Source organism: Rhinoderma darwinii, chromosome 3 (genome assembly GCF_050947455.1).
Source record: "Rhinoderma darwinii isolate aRhiDar2 chromosome 3, aRhiDar2.hap1, whole genome shotgun sequence".
Classification (NCBI taxonomy): Eukaryota; Metazoa; Chordata; class Amphibia; order Anura; family Rhinodermatidae; genus Rhinoderma; species Rhinoderma darwinii.
In genome coordinates, this window is record NC_134689.1 from 396508828 (window position 1) to 396533472 (window position 24645).

The window sequence follows — 24645 nt, forward strand, 5'->3', positions numbered from 1 at the left end:
TTGGCCCATGAACACGGCAGTTTCATCCATGGCGATCATGTTGCAAAGACTGTATTTAGAGAAGTCAATGTCATCCACAAACTTCTTGTAGGCTAATGCACGTTTAACAATCTCAGCATCTTCCAACCTAAAGAGGGTTGTGGATCTTCTCAAAGACAGGTCATTGCGTTCAAGAAAGTTATCCACCCAGTGCTGTGATGCCTTGAATTGTTCAGGGGAAATGTCAAACTGTGGCGACACTGCAAGTGCATATTCCTGAATCTGAGCCCTGGTCACCACCAATGTCTTTGCTCTCCTGTCTGCAACCCACTCAGAGACCAGGCTTTCCAGCTCTGTATACATTGGTTGCCGACCACATCCAATCTTGCGCTTTTTAGCCATTCCGCTCTCCACTTTTTCACTCAGGTTAGTGTATTCTGCACGCCATTTTTGGACCAGTCGGTGATCCAACATTTTCTCCTTGCAGAACTGCACTACATTTTTGCCCCAAGATTCTTCGACAATCGCTTTTTTATACTCCACGGTGTAACTCTTCCTTTTACCACTGGAATCGGAATCGCTCATGTCTAGGGGCAAAAATATAGCATACGGTATAAGCACTGCTTGTGGTTCCGTATCACAGTCTCCCATAGGGTTACAGCTCCATACAGTATCCCACACAGCGTGTTTTTGTATGTTGTCCATGGTCCTGATGGACCACGGAAAACATTACTGCTGCTCCCGCGGCCTCCACATCCCTCCGCTCATCCCGCTCTAACCGTCCGCATCCCGCAGTTAAAGGGGCACTGACAGCTAAAAAAACTGTGTAAAATGTGTTTTTTTAGTTTATATGCATTTTACCTTCTGTGACGGGCGGGGGGGGGGGGGGGGGAGGTTTCTTTGGAGTAGGGACGTGCCCGAGTAAATTTGCATAGGCGCGTCCTAAGCCGTCAAACAGCTCATGTGGGCACAGCAAAGTGCAAACCTGTACCTATACCTGTATCTAACCCAGTGTGATACAGTACCACCTGCTGTATTTAATCCAGTGTTACACCTGCTGATACCCACTGGGTTACATACAGCAGATGATACCCCAGTATGCCAGTGTGTATGTTTTACTGATGTATGATTAATACTGTGTGCATTACCGTATTTTAAGCAGGAAGCGGCATTGACAAGTGCAGGGGACGGCGCGGTGACGTATGGAGAGGGGGGCGGCGCGGAAGTGGGCAGGAGGCGGCAATACCCCCGTGTTTCCCCGAAAGTAAGACATATGTCTTACTTTCGGGGTACGGCTTATATTAGCCGACCCCCCTGAAACCCCCGATACGTCTTACAATCGGGGGTGTCTTACTATCGGGGAAACACGGTATAATACTGCCTCCTATATACAAGAATATAACTACTATAATACTGCCCCTATATACAAGAATATAACAACTATAATACTGCCCCCTATATACAAGAAAATAACTACTATAATACTGCCCCTATATACAAGAATATAACTACTATAATACTGCCCCTGTATACAAGAATATAACTACTATAATACTGCCCCCTATATACAAGAATATAACTACTATAATACTGCCCCTATATACAAGAATATAACTACTATAATACTGCCTCCTATATACAAGAATATAACTACTATAATACTGCCCCTATATACAAGAAAATAACTACTATAATACTGCCCCTATATACAAGAATATAACTACTATAATACTGCCCCTGTATACAAGAATATAACTACTATAATACTGCCCCCTATATACAAGAATATAACTACTATAATACTGCCCCTATATACAAGAATATAACTACTATAATACTGCCTCCTATATACAAGAATATAACTACTATAATACTGCCCCTATATACAAGAATATAACTACTATAATACTGCCTCCTATGTACAAGAATATAACTACTATAATACTGCCCCCTATGTACAAGAATATAACTACTATAATATTGCCCCTATGTACAAGAATATAACTACTATAATACTGCCCCTATATACAAGAATATAACTACTATAATACTGCCCCCTATGTTCAAGAATATAACTACTATAATACTGCTCCCTATATACAAGAATATAACTACTATAATACTGCCCCTATATACAAGAATATAACTACTATAATACTGCCCCCTATATACAAGAATATAACTACTATAATACTACCCCTATATACAAGAATATAACTACTATAATACTGCCCCTATATACAAGAATATAACTACTATAATACTGCCCCTTTATACAAGAATATAACTACTATAATACTGCCCCCTATGTACAAGAATATAACTACTATAATACTGCCCCTATATACAAGAATAACGAAAATGTACTCACCGAAATTTTTATTTCCTGGAGTCCGTAGGCAGTACAACACATATGGGTTTTAGTCCCCTAGGTACAATCAAGCAGAGACAGGTTAATTATCAATAAGCATTAAGCAATTAAATAATTAAGGACTTCCCCTATAAGTATGTACCGGCAACCGGGCCCCAGCGTATTTTTACGAAGCAATAGTCATAAGTCCTGCCAGGGGGGGAAGCTTGTGCTGCCAACGGACTCCAGGAGATAAAAAATTTGGTGAGTAAATTATTGTTTTCCTGATCGTCCTTGGCAGCACAACATATATGGGACTTGCCAAGCAATAGCTATATGGACGGTATAGCAGACGCCATTTCAAGCACTCTTTTGCCAAATAGAGAACCCTCTGATGCCAGTGAGTCGAGCCTGTAGTGCTTGACAAAGGTTGATTCCGATGCCCACGTAGCCGCTCTGTAGATCTGATCCAGGGGGATATGCCCGACTTCTGCCCATGAGGTAGCTGTAGAGCGTGTGGAATGTGCTCTGATCTGCAGAGGAGATTGAAGGTCACTGAGATGATAGCATTTTTCAATAGTTGATCTAATCCACCTTGCTAGGGTCGCTTTACTTGCTTTTTTCCCCCTATTAGGACCGACATGTTGAAGGAATAGATTTTCTGTTTTCCTAAAAGCCTTTGTCCTTTGAATATAGGTGAGAACGGCTCTTCTCACGTCCAGTGTATGCCAATTCTCCTGATCTTCACCATGGGGTTGAGGGAAAGGAACTGGCAATAATATCTCTTGATTTATACTCCTAAAGGAAGGAACTTTAGGCAAGAACGCAGGCATGGTACGTAGTAGAAGACAATCTCCCAGGTCCCTCAAGTATGGTTCTTTGAAGGAAAGGGCCTGCAGTTCACTTATGCGCCTGGCCGACGTGATTGCCACCATGAAGAAGGCCTTGAAGGAGAGAAATCTGATGGATGACTCTTGCATGGGTTCAAACGGTGGCTTTGTTAGAGCCGACACCACCACTGAAATGTCCCAGGAAGGAGAGGGTACCTGAGAGACTGGGCTAAGGTTTCTTAAAGCCTTGAAGAAGGTCTGACCAACTGCTGGTTGGAGAAACGATTTTGCAATTGGGCATTAATTGCTGTGAACTGCACCTTAAGTGTATTTAGCTTCAAACATTTATTGAAGCCCTCCTGAAGAAATTGCAGGATGGTATTCAGAGAGACTACGTTTGCTGAATTTTTAGAGCACCAGGAGGTAAACCGGGTCCAAACTCTGTTGTATAATTTGACCGTTGAAGGTCGTCTAGCTGACAGCAAGGTATTAATAATTTCAAATGAAAGTCCCATTTCTGTCAGGTTCTCCCGGTCAGTCTCCAAGCCGTGAGATGTAGATTGCGAGGGTTTGGGTGACACACCCCTTTCTGGGACAGGCAGTCCGGTGACACTGGTAGTTTCAGGAATCTGCCCTTCGAGAGAGACCATGCTAGGGAGAACCAGGCCCTGCGGGGCCAAAATGTCAGGATTGCAATGGCTTCCGCTTTCTCGTCCTGAACTTTTTTCAATATCCTGGGTATTAAGGGGAGGGGGGGAAAGATGTAGATTAATTTTCCTCCCCAACTGACAGACAGGCCATCTAATGCTACTGCATGGCGGGTGTGGTACAGAGAACAGAAGCTGAGGACTTTGGGTTGAGACTTCACTCCCCTGGATGGAGGATATTGCGGCTGAGGAAGTCTGCAGTGTGGTTCACGGAGCCCTTGATGTGAACTGCTGAAATTCCTAATGAATGTTGTTCTGCCCAACTCATAAGTCCTCTGCACTCGGTTGACATTGAGGCCCTCCTCGTTCCTCCCTGTTTGTTTATATAGAACACAGTTGCAAGGTTGTCTCACTGGATCAGGATTTGGGTATTTCTCAGATGTGATTGAAAGGACATTAGCGACAATCTCACTGCTCTGAGTTTCTTCATGTTGGAGGATAATGACACTTCCCTTTGACTCCATCTGTTCTGAACCCATAGGTGATCTACATGGGCACCCCAGCCCCAGGAGGAGGCATCCGTTGTGGGGACTTTCTGTGGTTGGGGAACCAGAGACCTGCCAGATCGGAGATTGTCCGGGATTAACCACCAGCTGAGGTTTTAAAGGGTGAAGTTGGAGACTTTGTTGAGGGCGTCCAGTTTTCTGACATTTTTGTCCCAGGCTCTGAGGATGTCGAGCAGTAATGATCTCATGTGGGCTTTGGCCCAGGGGACCGCATCTATGGATCAGGTCATTAGACCTAGGATTTTCATAGCTCCTCGAACCGATATATTCGGATGGCAAATAAGGCGTTCTATTGAACCCCAGATTGCAGTAATCCTCTCTGGAGACAACTTGACTGTCATCGACTGGGAATTCACCATGAACCCTAAAAATTTCAGATTCTGTGATGGTGAGAGCTGTGACTTTCTGAAGTTCACCAGAAACCCGTGAAAGTGAAGAAACTCCTATGTGGTTTGGAGATTTTCTTGTAGAAGGGACTCTGATGATGCTTTTATTAGCCAGTCGTCCAAGTAAGGAACCACACATATCCCTTTCAGCCTCAGTGCTTCTGTTAGGACCACCACGATTTTCTTGAACACACGGGGTGCCGACGAAATCCCGAAGGGTAGGCAGGTAAACTGGAAGTGCTGTACTCCCCCCTGCGTCTGGACCGCCAATCGGAGGAACCTTTTGTGCGCGGCCAGAATAGGGACATGCAGGTATGCGTCCGTGTGGTCGATTGTTGCCAGCAAGTCGCTCCTTTTCAGAAGGTTCATCACTGACCAGATAGTCTCCATCTTGAAGGTTTTCCTCACCAGATATTGATTGAGGAAAGTCAGGTCTATTACCAGCCTCCAACTGCCGTCTGATTTGGGCACAGGGAACACTGTGGAGTAAACTTCTTGCCCTTTTTCTGAGACTGGGACATCTTCCAGGGCTGCTTTCTGGAAAAAGACCTGCAGAAGCTGATGGACTATCGGATTGTGATGCCTGTTGAGGAAAAAGTGGTCTGGGGGAGAGTTCTGAACTCCAAAGAGTATCCTCTCCTGATGGTTGCTGTCACACAGTCGTCGGATGTCACCGAGCACAAAAAAGAAACGCCTCAATCTAATTGACGTGCCCATTTCCCTCCCCCATGTCTTTAGGTATGGTTCTTTATTATTTTTTGGTGGTATACTCTTACTTATATTGATACTATTATATTTAGGTTTGTACTTTATATGAATTCACCATTTATTTTTGCGTACCTATAGCTTTACATTTGGGCATTGGGCCCTTGTTGTTGTTCTTTAGCAACACATGTTTTTACATTACATGGTGAGTTAGCATATGGTACATACTGTCTTAGATGGGTTGTTCTGGTTACCCTTTAAGAATACCTCTCTGATGCTGCTCTTCGAATGTGACCTATTTTATTGTGTATATATATATTTTTGATATCATGTATTGTTGTTTATTATGTATTAATAAAGATTTATACTTTTTGACGATACGTGTCAGCTATATATTCTCATATTCATATTTGGGTGCTATGTCCCCTATGTTTTTTGGTTGCTCTACGTGTTAGTGGGGACTCCCTTGTTCTTCTGTTTTGAGGTTGCTTTTTAGGTTTATATAGTTCCTCTACGAGTCAGAGCTGTTTTGGTAGCATGGGGGCGACCTACACAATATTTGGCAGGGGGTTTTAATGTTTTTGTTGATTGGTTGTACACAATAATATATGAATAAACTTAAACACCTAAAACAACTTCTTCCTCCTATGACATGACCGATAATTGTATTCATTGTATGGTAAGTGGATGATTCAGCTGTTTCCCACCCCTTATGAACCAGTAGTAGAAATGCCTCTCTTAAAGGAACAGTGTCACGAAAAAATATTTTTTTACATCAGTTTGATTTTAGTGTTTTAGTAAAAACTTTTATATTTATTTGTGTGTTTGTGTTTTACATTTTTTTATTTTTTAACTTTTTCTTCCCTATGGGGGCTGCCATTTTTTTTTCCATTTCTGTATGTGTCGATTAACGACACATACAGACATGGAATACGGCACATACAGTCCCATAGTGAATGCGAACGGGGCCCGTTCCATCCACTATGCTGTACGCCGTCTGTGTGGGAACGGCGCATGCGCCGCTCCCACACAGTCCAAGTTGAACTGTGCGACGTCCGGCGCCATTTTCCTGTGGACCGGAAGTCGCGACCGGACAGTAAGATTACTACTTCCGGTCGCGGCTTCCGGACTTGTGCACTTGGAGCGGGAGGTAGCAGACGGAGCGGACGGACCGGAGGGAGCGGCTGGAGCAGGTAAGTTATTTCTGTGTATGTTCGTGTTTTACTAGTGTATGTAAACCTACTACACTGTGTGTTAGCTCAAAAAATGGCGACACACAGTGTAGGAGGTTTGACCGTTCAATCCCCTCGTTTCTCCCGGCACTAGCCAGGATAAAGGAGGGGGGGGATTCTGAGAGCTCACTAGAGCGAGTGAGTTTTCCCAAATTTTGCAGCATAAAGCAATGTGGTTGCTTTACCACATGCAATGCTGCAATTTTGGGAATTGCTCCATCTAGTGACCATCACTGGGAAATATTATAAATTAGAATCTAATTTATAATATTTCCTGACTCGTGAAAAAAATTAGAACAATGTTTAATCACCTATACACTAATTGTTTAACTAAAAAAAATATGCATTTTTTTCTAGCGTCACATTCCCTTTAAACCTCTGATCTATCTCTCCCCTTTAGTCATAGCAGAGTATGAGGATGGCCAGATGTCCCAATGCCGACGATACATTGGCCCATCTATGGCCGGATCTAGGTGTAGTTACACAATTCAGACGCTCCGGGATCTTACAGTTTTGTAAGATGATATTTTACCTTTGTCTAAATCATATATACAGCTCAGCACATGTTGCCTCTATTGTTTTTGCAGTTCCCGTGTGGGTCTTTGTTGTAATCGGACTGGTTGGTCTTCTAATTCTTGTGGTATTGGTGACTTTATACTTGGTAAGAAGAAGTAAGTATCAACAAGTCTACATTATATGTGATTGGCAGGGGTGCATCTACCATAAAAGAAGGGCATGCAAATACTATGGGCCCGAACTACAAAACCAAACCAAAAATACTGAAGTGTTAGATGATGCTTCAGGTAGATGGGTTACCAAACTACCAGGCCTCCTTCAGTTGCTTTCCACATAGCAGCCACCATGACTGCTATTGTTGTAGTCAAGGCCAGATTATAGGGAGGGCAAAAAGGGGCAATCGTGTGGGGCTTCCACAATCTGATTGAGTTCCAAATAACTTAAAGAGGCTCTGTCACCAGATTGTGCAACCCCTATCTGCTATTGCAGCAGATCGGCGCTGCAATGTAGATTACTGTAACGTTTTTATTTTTAAAAACGAGCATTTTTGGCCAAGTTATGACCATTTTCGTATTTATGCAAATGAGGCTTGCAAAAGTACAACTGGGCGTGTTGAAAAGTAAAAGTACAACTGGGCGTGCATTATGTGCGTACATCGGGGCGTGTTTACTACTTTTACTAGCTGGGCTTTCTGAAGAGAAGTATCATCCACTTCTCTTCAGAACGCCCAGCTTCTGGCAGTGCAGATCTGTGACGTCACTCACAGGTCCTGCATCGTGTCGGCACCAGAGGCTACAGATGATTCTGCAGCAGCATCGCGTTTGCAGGTAAGTCGATGTAGCTACTTACCTGCAAACGCTGATGCTGCTGCAGAATCAACTGTAGCCTCTGGTGCCGACACGATGCAGGACCTGTGAGTGACGTCACAGATCTGCACTGCAAGAAGCTGGGCGTTCTGAAGAGAAGTGGATGATACTTCTCTTCAGAAAGCCCAGCTAGTAAAAGTAGTAAACATGCCCCGATGTACGCACATAATACACGCCCAGTTGTACTTTTACTTTTCAACACGCCAGTTGTACTTTTACTTTTCAACACGCCCAGTTGTACTTTTGCAAGCCTCATTTGCATAAATACGAAAATGGTCATAACTTGGCCAAAAATGCTCGTTTTTTTAAAATAAAAACGTTACTGTAATCTACATTGCAGCGCCTATCTGCTGCAATAGCAGATAGGGGTTGCACAATCTGGTGACAGAGCCTCTTTAAGGTTCAGGAGTGCACTCTAGACTGCCGTCTAGAAGAACCCGATGGTCAGGCATGCATATTTTTTGCTGTAGGGATGGGGGGGATAAGTAGCTGCTAGACACAACATGAACTTAACATTAATTTATAAGCTGATATTGGGGGACAGTCGAGCTGCCCTCATATTAACAATTATCTATTATTTATGTCCTGCGTCACTGTTACTGGGAAGGGGGCCCACCACCAAATGTCTTTGCCCATGGGCCTCCACCAATTTTGATCTGGCCTTGGTGGTTGTTTTGCTTATTGTTTCTATAATATGTGTCCTTTTTTTATAGATAAAAAGAAGAAACAAGAACAGAGGTAAAATCCATAAAGTGTCATTGCTCCTTGTAGGAGAATGGTGTTGTGTTATGGATTGCTGGTGGCTTCTCTACATACAGTGTGTGTCTTTATTATGGATTGGTAATGTACTGTACTATCTACAAACAAGATATGTCTTCTGTTATGGATTGGTGATGTCCTCTCTTCAGATGTGTTATGGATTAGTGATGTCCTCTCTACAGATGTGTATTGTGTTGTGGATTAGTGATGTCCTCTCTACAGATGTGTTATGGATTGGTGATGTCCTCTCTACAGATGTGTCTTGTGTTATGGATTAGTGATGTCTTCTCTACAGATGTGTGTTGTGTTATGGATTAGTGCTGTCCTCTCTATAGATGTGTCTTGTGTTGTGGATTAGTGATGTCCTCTCCACAGATGTGTCTTGTGTTGTGGGTTGTGGATAAGTGTTGTCCTCTCTACAGATGTGTCTTGTGTTATAGATTAGTGGTGTCCTCTCTACAGATGTGTTTTGTGTTATGGATTGGTGATGTCCTCTCTACAGATGTGTATTGTGTTGTGGATTAGTGATGTCCTCTCTACAGATGTGTCTTGTGTTGTGGGTTATAGATTAGTGATGTCCTCTCTACAGATGTGTCTTGTGTTATGGATTAGTGATGTCCTCTCTACAGATGTGTCTTGTGTTATGAAGTGGTGATGTCCTCTCTACAGATGTGTCTTGTGTCATGGATTGGTGATGTCCTCTCTACAGATGTGTCTTGTGTTATGGATTAGTGATGTCCTCTCTACAGATGTGTCTAGTGTTATGGATTAGTGATGTCCTCCCTACAGATGCGTCTTGTGTTATGGATTAGTAATGTCCTCTCTATAGATGTGTCTTGTGTATTGGTGGTATCCTCTCTACAGATGTGTATTGTGTTATGGATTAGTGATGTCCTCTCTACAGATGTGTCTTGTGTTATGGATTAGTGATGTCCTCTCTACAGATGACTCTTGTGGATTGGTGATGTTCTCTGTACAAATGTGTCATGTGTTGTGCATTGGTAATGTCCACTCTATAGATGTGTCTTGTGTTGTGGATTGGTAATGTCCTCTCTACGGATGTGTCATGTGTTGTGCATTGGTAATGTCCTCTCTACAGATGTGTCTTTTGTTGTGGATTGGTGATGTCCTCTCTACTGATGTGTATTGTGTCATGGATTGGTGATGTCCTAACTACAGGTGTGTCTAGTGTTATGGATTAGTGATGACCTCTCTACAGATGCGTCTTGTGTTATGGATTAGTAATGTCCTCTCTATAGATGTGTCTTTTGTATTGATGGTATCCTCTCTACAGATGTGACTTGTGTTATGGATTAGTGATGTCCTCTCTACAGCTGTGTCATGTGTTATGGATTGGTGATGTCCTCCCTATAGATGTGTCATGTGTTATGGATCAGTGATGTCCTCTCTACAGATGTGTCTTGTGTTATGGATTAGTGATGTCCTCTCTACAGATGAGTCTTGTGGATTGGTGATGTTCTCTCTACAAATGTGTCATGTGTTGTGCATTGGTAATGTCCTCTCTATAGACGTGTCTTGTGGATTGGTGATGTCCTCTCTACAGATGTGTCTTGTGTTGTGGATTGGTGATGACCTCTCTACAGATGTGTCTTGTGTTGTGGATTGGTGATGTCCTCTCTACAGATGTGTCTTGTGTTGTGGATTGGTGAGGTCCTCTCTACAGATGTGTCTTGTGTTGTGCATTGGTAATGTCCTCTCTATAGACGTGTCTTGTGTTGTGGATTGGTGATGTCCTCTCTACAGATGTGTCTTGTGTTGTGGATTGGTGAGGTCCTCTCTACAGATGTGTCTTGTGTTGTGCATTGGTAATGTCCTCTCTATAGACGTGTCTTGTGTTGTGGATTGGTGATGTCCTCTCTACAGATGTGTCTTGTGTTGTGGATTGGTGATGACCTCTCTACAGATGTGTCTTGTGTTGTGGATTGGTGATGTCCTCTCTACAGATGTGTCTTGTGTTGTGGATTGGTGATGTCCTCTCTACAGATGTGTCTTGTGTTGTGGATTGGTGATGTCCTCTCTACAGATGTGTCTTGTGTTGTGGATTGGTGATGACCTCTCTACAGATGTGTCTTGTGTTGTGGATTGGTGATGTCCTCTCTACAGATGTTTCTTGTGTTGTGGATTGGTGATGACTGGTGTACAGATGTGTCTTAGTCGAGGTTGGTAATGTCCTTACTATAGATTTATGCTGCAGTCAGGCTATATAGTGATAGTATAATTTTCTGCTCTTCAGGGATAAAGACTCAATCTGGATTGACCAAAATACAACAACAGGTGTTTATAAATATCTTCTTCCTTTCTCTTTATTCCTCAATTGTCAGTTTCCACCATTCCACTCACAAAGTATCCCCCCTAACTTCAATTAGATTCCAACTTCAGTCTCCACCTGCAAAGCTCCTCCATTGTCCATCACATTTCATGCTTTACCCCAGATCATTAACTTCTTTTTTCAAAATGGCACTCCTTGTTCTTCCAAATTTTCTCCATCTTTTATCTTTCTCCCTTCCTGCCTGCTCTCCCTGGTCCTGAAATCCTCATTTCATTTTGACACATCCTACATTATGTTTGTCTGTCCGCAGATTGGTCTGATGGTGAACATAACATGGCCTATTCTTTGGTGAGTTAATTGTGCTTTAATGTATTTTAATAATAATGAGTATATTGGATGCTTCTTTTGCAAAGTCTAGATTAAAAATATTCTAGTTTTGTGTATACAGCTCCTATGCAGATTTATGTGTCTCTATGGTTACAGACAACAAGCAAACACTGTATGTCATCCTGCAGTCGTGTGTTACTCTATACCCTCAGAGGAAGGGGCATTTGGTCTGATCACAGAGAGAATTGCATGGCTGTTCAATCACAGACCCAACAGGAAGCTGGCATTCTACTATCTGGTTAACCACCTTCTTAGATTGGCGTCACAATGGTGATCTTTTGATTGTCTGGTTTATTTTGCCTCTGGCAATCAGCGGTTATCGCAGGGGAAACTCTTAAAGGGAATGTGTCGCTAGAAAAATATATATTTTTTTTAGTTAAACTGTTAGTATATAAATGATTACAGATTGTTCTAATTTTTTTAATTTTTTCACAAGTCAGGAAATATTATAAATTTGATTCTAATTTATAACATTTCCATGTGTTGGTCACTAGAGGGAGCAATTCCCAAAATTGCAGCATTGGCATGTGGTAAAGCAACCTCATTGCTTTATGCTGCAAAATTGGAGAAGACACACTCTCTCTAGCGTCCTCAAACAATCCCCCCTCCTTTATCCTGGCTAGTGGCAGGAGAAATGAGGGGGTTGAATGTTCAAATCTCCTACACTGTGTGCCGCTATTTTGTTGAGCGAATGCACAGTGTAGGAGGATTAGATACAGTGGTAATCACACAGTATAACACGAACATACACAAACATAACTTACCTGCTCCTGCCGCCGCCGCTGCCTCCGTTCTGTCCGCTCCCTCCGCTCCTAGTCCTTGCTTCTGAACATATGGACGGAAGCCGCGACCGGAAGTAGTCATCTTACTGTCCGGCTGCGGCTTCCGGTCCACATGAAAATGGCGCCGGATGTCGCTCGGCCGAAGACCTTCCTTTTGGACTGTGTGGGAGCGGCGCATGCGCCGTTCCCACACAGACGGCGTACACTATAGTGAATGGAACGGCTCCCGTTCGCATTCACTATGGGGATGTATGTGCCGTATTCCATCTCTGTATGTGTCGTTAATCGACACATACAGAGATGAAAAAAAAAATGGCAGCCCCCATAGAGAAGTAAAAGAAAGAAAAAAGAAAAAAGTAAAACACAAAAAAAAATAAAAAATATTTTAATAACATACCAAAAGCAAAAACATATAAAACATATTTTTTTCGTGACACCTTCCCTTTAAGAACATAGTAAAAGGGGACCCTTCCTCTAAGACACTAAGACATCCAAATGACCTAATAGGGCATAGTGACAGTGGTTGTATAGATTAGACATCCGGTTTTACCATCCCCTACTCTAGAACACCAGGAAGCCTGAATTAACCCCTACACTACCAAGCAGACATGAACTCATTCGCTACAGTAGACCACTAGAGAACCTGATATTACCCCCCTCTACTACCGTAGACCACAAGGGAAGCTGGCATTAACCTCTCCACTACCCTAAACCATCAGGGTAGCTGACATTAACCCCTTCCATGAGGGAAGCTGGCATCAACCACTTAACCACCCTTGATCACCAAGGAACCAAGTCTTCCTACACTTAACCAACAAGGAAGTCTAAAATTAGGCTGAAATCTTTTTACTTCTTATTTTCGGTTGTCTAAACTTGGGTGTTTCTTATAGTCTCAAAAATATGGTAACATTTTGGTTTTGGATGAAGATAAGCTTAAATATTAGACCAGGTCTTTATTATGGACTTGGGTTCAATACATCTATCTTACAGCAGTAACTTTAACTTGAATATTTGAGTTCAGAAATAAGACCTTATTATTTTATTCTGCATGATTGTTTGACTTGTGTCTCTCTCATTGGGTCAGAATTCTACCCCCAAATCTGATGTCTCCCATACTAAACTGGGCAATAAGGATTCTCAGGCGGGAAATGGGTCAGTCACACCTTTCAGCACCTTCAGAACATGAACCATCAGCCTCCTCAGCTCTGGTAACCACTGAGATTTTTAAAGACCTGGAACCCAACTTTGGCCTCCTGGTGGATGATGCCCTATATGTGATAAATGGTATTTTCCTTTTATTGTTAGTCCAAGAACATACACTGATACCAGAATGTGAATTTATTATGACCCAAAGGACTTGAATCATCTACTGTGTCATTAGGAGAAGAGTCCATAAAAGGTTCTCAAAAGTCAACACACTGCAGTTTTGTCCTATGCCATAAGAAGATCAGGTCCTACATCTTTGTGGCACAAGTCACCATGGAGCTTGTGGGTTATTCACTGGCTGGACCAAGTACAACCCATAGATATGGATGTGTTACGTCTCCTTTTTGAAATTATACGTGTCTATGTTTTTGTGTGTTTTTCACCATCGACAATGGAAGGTGAAGATGTGATCCCTGACAACCATCGTTATGACCCATCCCATCAATTGTTCAATTGATTCAATGGATCGGACGACATATATCAATTGCCATTGAACAGGAACCTCTCCCTGTCTATCTTCTTATACACTTTATCTCTAGAGCCCTATGTCTACAATGCCCCAGTGTGAATATTGACCTATTATCCAATACATTACATCATTACTTTATGAGATTTCTGAACACTTGCTCTCGGGGTTGTAACAGAGTATTTTGGGTGGTCGTCTTGGACCAAGTAGAGTAAGGAGCTCATAACTTGCCTTCTTCATATCAGATGTCCACATATTTTAAAGGAGTTGCCCGGGACTTAAGAAAAATATGCAGAGCAGGTAAGTGGACAAAAAAAAACCCAACTAACTAACAACATTCACCTGTTCTGCTCCCTGCCGCTCCAGCGGTCCCCACCGGGCTCTGTTGACTTCCCTGCAGCAATGACGTGCCATTCCTGCATGTGACAGCTGAAGCCAATCACTGGTGCGCATTATGTTTTTTTGTGGAGTTTTTATCCACTTTCCTAAATGTTTTCATTCTGGACTACCCCTTTAATTTATGGTTCCAAAAAAATATGTCAACATTTTTCCGTTTAAATACAAGGCTTCTTATAGATATTAATTACTGGCCCAGTCTAAATATCAAGGAACATTGTCTGGATCAGGAATAGTTATGATGGTGGACTGGTGAGAACTACCCTGAGAAAGATAGATAGTTAAATATGTGATGGATGGATGGATGGATGGATAGATGGATGGATAGATAGATAGATAGATAGATAGATAGATAGATAGATAGATAGATAGATAGATAGATAGATAGATAGATAGATAGACAGACAGACAGACAGACAGACAGACAGACAGACAGACAGACAGATAGATAGATAGATAGATAGATAGATATGAGATAGATAGATAGATAGATAGATAGATAGATAGATAGATAGATAGATAGATAGATATGAGATAGATAGATAGATAGATAGATAGATAGATAGATAGATAGATAGATAGATAGATAGATAGATAGATAGATAGATAGATAGATAGATAGATAGATAGATTGTGCACCCTCATTCCCCAGGGCAACCCATTCTACCCATTACTATTTTTCTTCTGTTTCAAATTGCTAAATTCTTTAGAAAACACATGAAACATGTTTTTTCCCTATTACTATATGTGGTTTCCTGTGAATATTACATAACTGAGGAACTCATTGCAGCATCTCGATGAAGAAATCTGGTTATAGAGCTGAGATCTGCCTCCGATTTTCCGGTGTTATTTTATCTACTGGAACGTTTGTGATTTCAGTGGAACTAAAAATTCTGTGCGGATTCATTTCTTAATATCTTTAGAGTGGTCGGAGTTCCTTTTTTCTGATACAGAGCTCCAGATAGCCTGCAAAGATAAAAAGTTACATGATAAAATGCTGGTTTCCTGCAGCCGCCACTAGGGGGAGCTCATGTGCTTACTGCATATATATACTGTGTTATAATCAATGAATGGGATTTACATGGCGATGTAACATCATGCGACTGCAGCAGCCAATCACTGCTCACCACTGTACAAACCACCAACAATTTTGTCAATTCTAGAAGAACAACAGAGGCAGCTGTTCATCTGTACTGACACTATAGACATCACATCCATAATCTTCTGTAAGATAAATACATCATCCGCAAAAATCTCTCTCCTCTATCCTAATAATTTGGTACAATGTGTCAGTGCAGGTGAAATGTATCAGCCTGGAGTCTGGACTGTTTACCTCACAGAGCACTGTCTAGACTGGATGCAATTGTAAGAAATTCTGAGCTGTGAGGACTATTAGGTCTGTACGAGTTTTCTGCCTCTGGATGTTAACCAGAATGTTCCCATGTACTGCAAGCAGAGATCTTGAAATGACAGGAATCAAAACACAATGATATGAGAACTTTTTATTATGCAATGATTAAGAATTATTTGTATAAAAATTGAAAACTTCTTTAATCTATTTAGAATCTGTAAGAAGATGTGAATACTCAACACACACCGTAAAGGCTGCCTAAAATGGTACACAAGGCCGCGACAGGGTAATTTGGTGCCTCCCCAAGCAAATTGTGCCTCCCCACATAGACACTGTGCCACACAGTTCCCCCTGTAAATAATGACACACAGTGCCCCCTGTAAATAGTGTCACACAGAACCCATGTAGAAAGCGACACACAGTGCCCCCTAATTACAATCGTGTCACACACTCTGCCCCTGAATACAATTGTGTCACACTGTGCCCCTTGTCACACACTGTGCTCCCTGAATATAATCATTTCACACACTATATACAATTGTGCCACACAGTGCCCCGTTTAGATAGTGCCACACAGTTCCCCCTGTAATTAGTGTCACACAGAGCCCATGTAGAAAGTGACACACAGTGTCCCCTGTAAATAGTGTCACACAGAGCCCATGTAGAAAGCGACACACAGTGCCCCCTGTATAAAGTGATACACAGTGCCCCCTAATTACAATCGTCTCACACTGCCCCTGAATACAATCGTGTCACACTGTGCCCCCCTGTCACACACTGTGCTCTCTGAATAATGATTTCGCACACTGAATACAATCGTACCACACAGTTCCCCGTTTAGATAGTGCCACACAGTTCCCCCTATAAATAGTGACACACAGTGCCCCCCGTAAATAGTGTCACGAAGAGTTCATGTAGAAAGTGCCACACAGTGCCCCGTGTAAATAGTGCCACACAGTGCCCCTGTAAAAAGTGACACACAGTGCCCCCTGTAAATAGTGACACACAGTGCACCCTTTAGTTAGTGCCACACACAGTGCTCCCGGTAGAAAGTGACACATGTTCCCCCCTGTAGATACTGCCACACACTGTGCCCCAGTAGATAGTGCCACAAGATGCCCGCCTTAGAAAGTGACTCCAGACCCCTACATTCAGACCAGAATAAAATGTACTCACCTGTCTTTGCTTCTCTTCTACTCTGGGCACCGCACCTGCTGCAGTGGGTCCTCGTAGTGTGCTTCGGCACCGGCACCGATCTGGGTAGTCTGTGACAGTGTCAGCACGTTGTGTGCACCGCCGCAGGATGGCGACAGGATCTTGAGTGCAGCGCTGGCGAAGAGAAGAGGACCAGGGAGTTGTGAGTTTACTGCCAACCATGATCACCCCTCCCCTGGTCGCTTGTACCATAATCGCCTCCATGACTGATAGAAGCAATCATTGGAAAATTGCACCCCCTCACAGTGTGGCAAGGTGGTGCCCTTGGCAGGCGCCTCCCTTCGCCTACCCTACTGATGGTACATACCATATAGGCAAAACATGCTGCTGATATGGGGCTCTTGGAGAGACGGGGCCCAGTCCTGGTTGGTCCCATACCATTTGTGGTAATGAGAACCTGTGCAGAACCTGGAACTAATTTTCTAGAAATTGTCTCAAGAGTCGTGGAAAAGGAGTAAAGAGGAAAACAGGCCCTTCTATCCTGGGGGGGCAAAACCCAGCATCATATTGGGGCCCTGTTTTGCTCTGGGGCTCCCTCTTTTTTATGTATGGCACTGATATATATGATTCAATATTAAAAAAAACATCTGTAAGTTGGCAGCTGTGATAGTGAGGTCGGCTCTACATCAAGCAACCTCTTTGCTGTGTTTATGACCATTGTGAGGATCAAAGAGGTGACATGGAAGCTGTGAGCTGCTCTTTACAGGTCTATCTCAATAGAGCGCAGCTCCGGAGGAGGCAATCGTGGGGGTCAATGTAGCTTAAAGGGGGTTCTCTAGTCTTGTGTAAATAAAGCATAATACTTGTATAATGAAAGGTTCTGCAGCTTTCTTATATATTTTGTATTTCAATTCCTCATCACTTTTAAGATCCCTGCTTGCTGTTAGTGAATGGGAATATACTAGATTTGTGTCTGACTAGGCAATTCTCTGTGAGTTGAACACAGCAACAGCTGCAGCACAAACCTCCCTCCCGGACTCCAGGCTGTTAGCCTTATAGCACTGATACATTGTAACATATTGCAGCTGTTTGAGCAGTAAAGGTTTTTAGCCTCTGAATAGAGACAATAAGGATATGTTCACACGGCCTATTTACGGACGTAATTCGGGCATTTTTACCCCGAATTACGTCTGAAAATAGCGCCTCAATAGCGCTGACAAACATCTGCCCATTGAAAGCAATGGGCAGACGTTTGTCTGTTCACACGAGGCGTCTATTTACGCGCCGCTGTCAAATGACGGCGGGTAAATAGACGCCCGCGTAGAAGAAGTGACCTGTCACTTCTTTGGCCGTAATTGGAGCCGTTATTCATTGACTCCAATGAATAGCAGCGCTAATTACGGCCGTAATGGACGCGGCGTTCAAGCGCCTGCACATGCCGGTACGGATGAAATTACGGAGATGTTTTTCAGGCTGAAACATCCCCGTAATTTCAGCCGTAACGGACGCCCTCGTGTGAACATACCCTTAGGCTGGGTTCACACGACCTATTTTCAGACGTAAACGAGGCGTATTATGCCTCGTTTTACGCCTGAAAATACGGCTACAATACGTCGGCAAACATCTGCCCATTCATTTGAATGGGTTTGCCGACGTACTGTGCAGACGACCTGTCATTTACGCGTCGTCGTTATACAGCCCCGGCAAAAGAAGTGCAGGACACTTATATACATTATATGCAGGACACTTCTATACATTATATGCAGGGCACTTATATACATTATATGCAGGACACTTCTATACATTATATGCGGGACACTTCTATACATTATATGCGGGACACTTATATACATTATATGCGGGACACTTATATACATTATATGCGGGACACTTATATACATTATATGCGGGGCACTTATATACATTATATGCTGGACACTTATATAGATTATATGCGGGACACTTATATACATTATATGCGGGACACTTATATACATTATATGCGGGACACCTATATACATTATATGCAGGACACTTATATACATTATATGCAGGACACTTATATACATTATATGCAGGGCACTTATATACATTATATGCAGGACACTTCTATACATTATATGCGGGACACTTATATACATTATATGCAGGACACTTATATACATTATATGCAGGACACTTATATATATTATATGCAGGACACTTATATACATTATATGCTGGACACTTATATACATTATATGCAGGACACTTCTATACATTATATGCAGGACACTTATATACATTATATGCGGGACACTTATATACATTATATGCAGGACACTTCTATACATTATATGCGGGACACTTATATACATTATATGCGGGACACTTATATATATTATATGCGGGACACTTATATACATTATATGCGGGACACTTATATACATTATATGCAGGACACTTATATACATTATATGCGGGACACTTATATACATTATATGCGGGACACTTATATACATTATATGCAGGACATTTATATACATTATATGCGGGACACTTCTATACATTATATGCGGGACACTTATATACATTATATGCGGGACACTTATATATATTATATGCGGGACACTTCTATACATTATATGCGGGACACTTCTATACATTATATGCGGGACACTTCTATACATTATATGCGGGACACTTATATACATTATATGCGGGACACTTATATATATTATATGCGGGACACTTATATATATTATATGCGGGACACTTATATACATTATGTGCGGGACACTTATATATATTATATGCGGGACACTTCTATACATTATATGCGGGACACTTATATACATTATATGCGGGACACTTCTATACATTATATGCGGGACACTTATATACATTATATGCGGGACACTTCTATACATTATATGCGGGACACTTATATACATTATATGCGGGACACTTCTATACATTATATGCGGGACACTTATATACATTATATGCGGGACACTTATATACATTATATGCAGGACACTTCTATACATTATATGCGGGACACTTCTATACATTATATGCGGGACACTTCTATACATTATATGCGGGACACTTATATACATTATATGCGGGACACTTCTATACATTATATGCGGGACACTTATATACATTATATGCGGGACACTTCTATACATTATATGCGGGACACTTATATACATTATATGCGGGACACTTATATACATTATATGCGGGACACTTATATATATTATATGCGGGACACTTATATATATTATATGCGGGACACTTATATACATTATGTGCGGGACACTTATATATATTATATGCGGGACACTTATATATATTATATGCGGGACACTTATATATATTATATGCGGGACACTTATATACATTATGTGCGGGACACTTATATACATTATATGCGGGACACTTCTATACATTATATGCGGGACACTTATATACATTATATGCGGGACACTTATATACATTATATGCGGGACACTTATATATATTATATGCGGGACACTTATATATATTATATGCGGGACACTTATATACATTATGTGCGGGACACTTATATATATTATATGCGGGACACTTCTATACATTATATGCGGGACACTTATATACATTATATGCGGGACACTTATATACATTATATGCGGGACACTTATATACATTATATGCGGGACACTTCTATACATTATATGCGGGACACTTATATATATTATATGCGGGACACTTATATACATTATGTGCGGGACACTTATATACATTATATGCGGGACACTTCTATACATTATATGCGGGACACTTCTATACATTATATGCGGGACACTTATATACATTATATGCGGGACACTTATATATATTATATGCGGGACACTTCTATACATTATATGCGGGACACTTATATACATTATATGCGGGACACTTATATATATTATATGCGGGACACTTCTATACATTATATGCGGGACACTTCTATACATTATATGCGGGACACTTATATACATTATATGCGGGACACTTATATATATTATATGCGGGACACTTATATACATTATATGCGGGACACTTATATACATTATATGCGGGACACTTATATACATTATATGCGGGACACTTATATACATTATATGCGGGACACTTATATACATTATATGCGGGACACTTATATACATTATATGCAGGACACTTATATACATTATATGCAGGACACTTCTATACATTATATGCGGGACACTTCTATACATTATATGCGGGACACTTATATACATTATATGCAGGACATTTATATACATTATATACAGGACACTTCTATACATTATATGCAGGACACTTATATACATTATATGCAGGACACTTATATACATTATATGCAGGACACTTATATACATTATATGCGGGACACTTATATACATTATATGCGGGACACTTATATACATTATATGCGGGACACTTCTATACATTATATGCGGGACACTTATATACATTATATGCGGGACACTTATATACATTATATGCAGGACACTTATATATATTATATGCAGGACACTTCTATACATTATATGAGGGACACTTATATACATTATATGCGGGACACTTATATACATTATATGCAGGACACTTATATATATTATATGCGGGGCACTTATATACATTATATGCGGGACACTTCTATACATTATATGCGGGACACTTATATACATTACATGCGGGACACTTATATACATTATATGCGGGACACTTATATATATTATATGCGGGACACTTCTATACATTATATGCGGGACACTTATATACATTATATGCGGGACACTTATATACATTATATGCGGGACACTTATATATATTATATGCGGGACACTTATATACATTATATGCGGGACACTTATATACATTATATGCGGGACACTTATATACATTATATGCGGGACACTTATATACATTATATGCGGGACACTTATATACATTATATGCGGGACACTTATATACATTATATGCAGGACATTTATATACATGATATACAGGACACTTCTATACATTATATGCAGGACACTTATATACATTATATGCAGGACACTTATATACATTATATGCAGGACACTTATATACATTATATGCGGGACACTTATATACATTATATGCGGGACACTTCTATACATTATATGCGGGACACTTCTATACATTATATGCGGGACACTTATATACATTATATGCAGGACACTTATATACATTATATGCAGGACACTTATATATATTATATGCAGGACACTTCTATACATTATATGAGGGACACTTATATACATTATATGCGGGACACTTATATACATTATATGCAGGACACTTCTATACATTATATGCAGGACACTTATATACATTATATGCAGGACACTTATATACATTATATGCAGGACACTTATATACATTATATGCGGGACACTTATATACATTATATGCGGGACACTTCTATACATTATATGCGGGACACTTATATACATTATATGCGGGACACTTCTATACATTATATGCGGGACACTTCTATACATTATATGCGGGACACTTCTATACATTATATGCAGGACACTTCTATACATTATATGCAGGACACTTATATACATTATATGCAGGACACCTAAAAGGGTATGTTCACACGGCTTATTTTCGGCCCGTAAACGACCCTAAAACGGACTAAAAATCGGAAGAAAAAAACTCCTCCAAACATCTGCCCATTGATTGCAATGGGAAAACGGAGTTCTGCTACGACGGGCCGTTTTTTTACGCAGCCATTTTGCAAAACGGCCGCGTAAAAAAACGGCCGTGAAAAAGATGTGAATGTCGTAAAAAGCACGGCGAAAAAACGCTGCGAAAAACACGATTGCCTTAAAAAAACGTCTGAAAATCAGGAGCTGTTTTCCATTGAAAACATCTCCGTATTTTCAGACGTTTTTGAGTTTGTGTGTGCACGTACCCTAAATGTTTCCTTTCCTAGACTCACCTAACCATGGTGGGACATGTGGCTGGAATTGTGCAGTAACACAACACAGACAGAACAGGGCAGAGGAGAGCACATATGAGGAGGAGGTTTGACGCCAATGGGAAAAAAGCGGAAAAACCGTGTGAGGTGTTAGGGGTGGTGAACCGTTGGCCTATGAGCTGAGAAGGAGGTCGTCTGCAGTGAGGTTTGCGAGTCCTTGTGGGAAGCAGTATGGCTGCTTTGCCAAGCAGTCGCTGGAGCATGTACCACATAGTAGACGAGGAACCACTCCACTGTATATACATTACATTGTATATTGGGAGGGCATGTAGCTGACACTGAAAATGGCAAGTGGCTGGCACTGTATATATGAGGGCATTTGGCTGACACATATGGGGGTGCAAAGCTGATACTTATGGAGTGTATGAGGCTGGCAATGTACATTGGAGCGCATATGGCAAGCACTTATAGGGGTCATATGGCAAGCACTTATAGGGGTCTTTGGACAGGCACTTTTTATGGGGGTCATGTGACAGGCACTTATGTGGGCCAAGTAGCTGGCCCTTTGTATAGTGTGGCATATCTAGTCAGAGATCATGTAGTCAGATGTCATAAGGCCCCCATTAGGCCCTATTGCCCCTATAGTGCCCCCCACACAGTATAATGCTCCCATAGTGCCCACACTCATTATAATGCCCCCACAGTATCATGCCCCATTAGTGCCCTTAACACAGTATCATGCCCCTGTAGTGCCCCACACAGTAACATTCCCTCATATTGCCCCCACACAGTATCATGCCCCTGTAGTGCCCCGCTCAGTATCATGCCTCCGGAGTGCCCCCACAATGTATGATGCCCCTATAGTGCCCCCACATAGTATCATACCCCAGAGTACCCTACACACAGTATAATGCCTCCATAGTGCCCCCACACATTATCATGCTTCCCTAGGGCCCCCACACTGCAAAATGGACACATCATGCCCCCCAACAGTAAAATGCCTTCTTATTCCCTCCCACACACAGTATAATGCCCCTGTAGTGCCACCCTTTACAGTATAATGCACACGTAGTCCCTCCCACACAAAGTATAATGCCCTTATAGTGCTGCCAAAGTTAATGCTCCCATAGTGCCCCCACATAATATAATGCCCTCATAGTGCACCCACACATTATCATGCCCCAGTAGTGCCTTCCACACCGTCTCATCCCCCCGTAGTGCCCCCACACAGTATCATGCACTCAGAGTGCCCCTCACACAGTACAATTCTCTCATAGTACTCACCTGTTATTATTTATTATCACTGTTTAATATAAAGCGTTTTTATTTCCCCGGCGCTGTACATAAGGGTTAAGAACACGACATGGACAATAAACATAAGTAGTGACACTGCTACAGTCCGTAGGACGCAGATACAGTTAAAACCGGGACATGCCGCCGGCCACTTGGCAAAGCGGGACACTGTTCGGAATCCGGGACAGTTGGGAGGCATGGTAAATGTGTGTGTATATGTTTGTACATAACATCTGTATATACTCACTATATTCATGTATGGGCAGCTGTCATTGTGAGCCTGGGGTGATTGTTATTCTCAGTCCTTGCACCTGTCCTGCAACAAAAGTCCGTGCAAAGCTACCGGTGGTGGAAAGTGACCTTAGTCCAAGAAGCCGCATTAACGTGTAATACCTCCCTGTCACCTGAAGATGTCTCAGCATTCCCATCTGTAAAACAAAGCCTCCATCGGGAGTGCATTATCCTATTTCTACCGCAAGATGTCACCCGATTGAGAAATTGTTCAT

General features: G+C 41.7%; 1 protein-coding gene across 2 annotated transcripts in view; it reads left to right on the plus strand.

Annotated features, from left to right (window-relative positions):
* The window catches only part of LOC142748365 (uncharacterized), a 37626-nt gene extending 23518 nt beyond the window's left edge, over positions 1-14108 (plus strand). The window contains exons 4-9 of one of the 2 annotated variants that reach the window (XM_075855458.1): positions 7283-7366; positions 8791-8815; positions 11091-11131; positions 11437-11474; positions 13380-13503; positions 13601-14108. In XM_075855458.1, the coding sequence (XP_075711573.1) occupies positions 7283-7366; positions 8791-8815; positions 11091-11131; positions 11437-11474; positions 13380-13481 (290 nt within the window). In that variant the 3' untranslated portion in view covers positions 13482-13503; positions 13601-14108. Of the gene's footprint in view, positions 1-7282; positions 7367-8790; positions 8816-11090; positions 11132-11436; positions 11475-13379 lie in introns of both variants that reach the window. The other variant, XM_075855457.1, reaches the window with a different exon arrangement.
* Positions 14109-24645: the final 10537 nt, after the last annotated feature.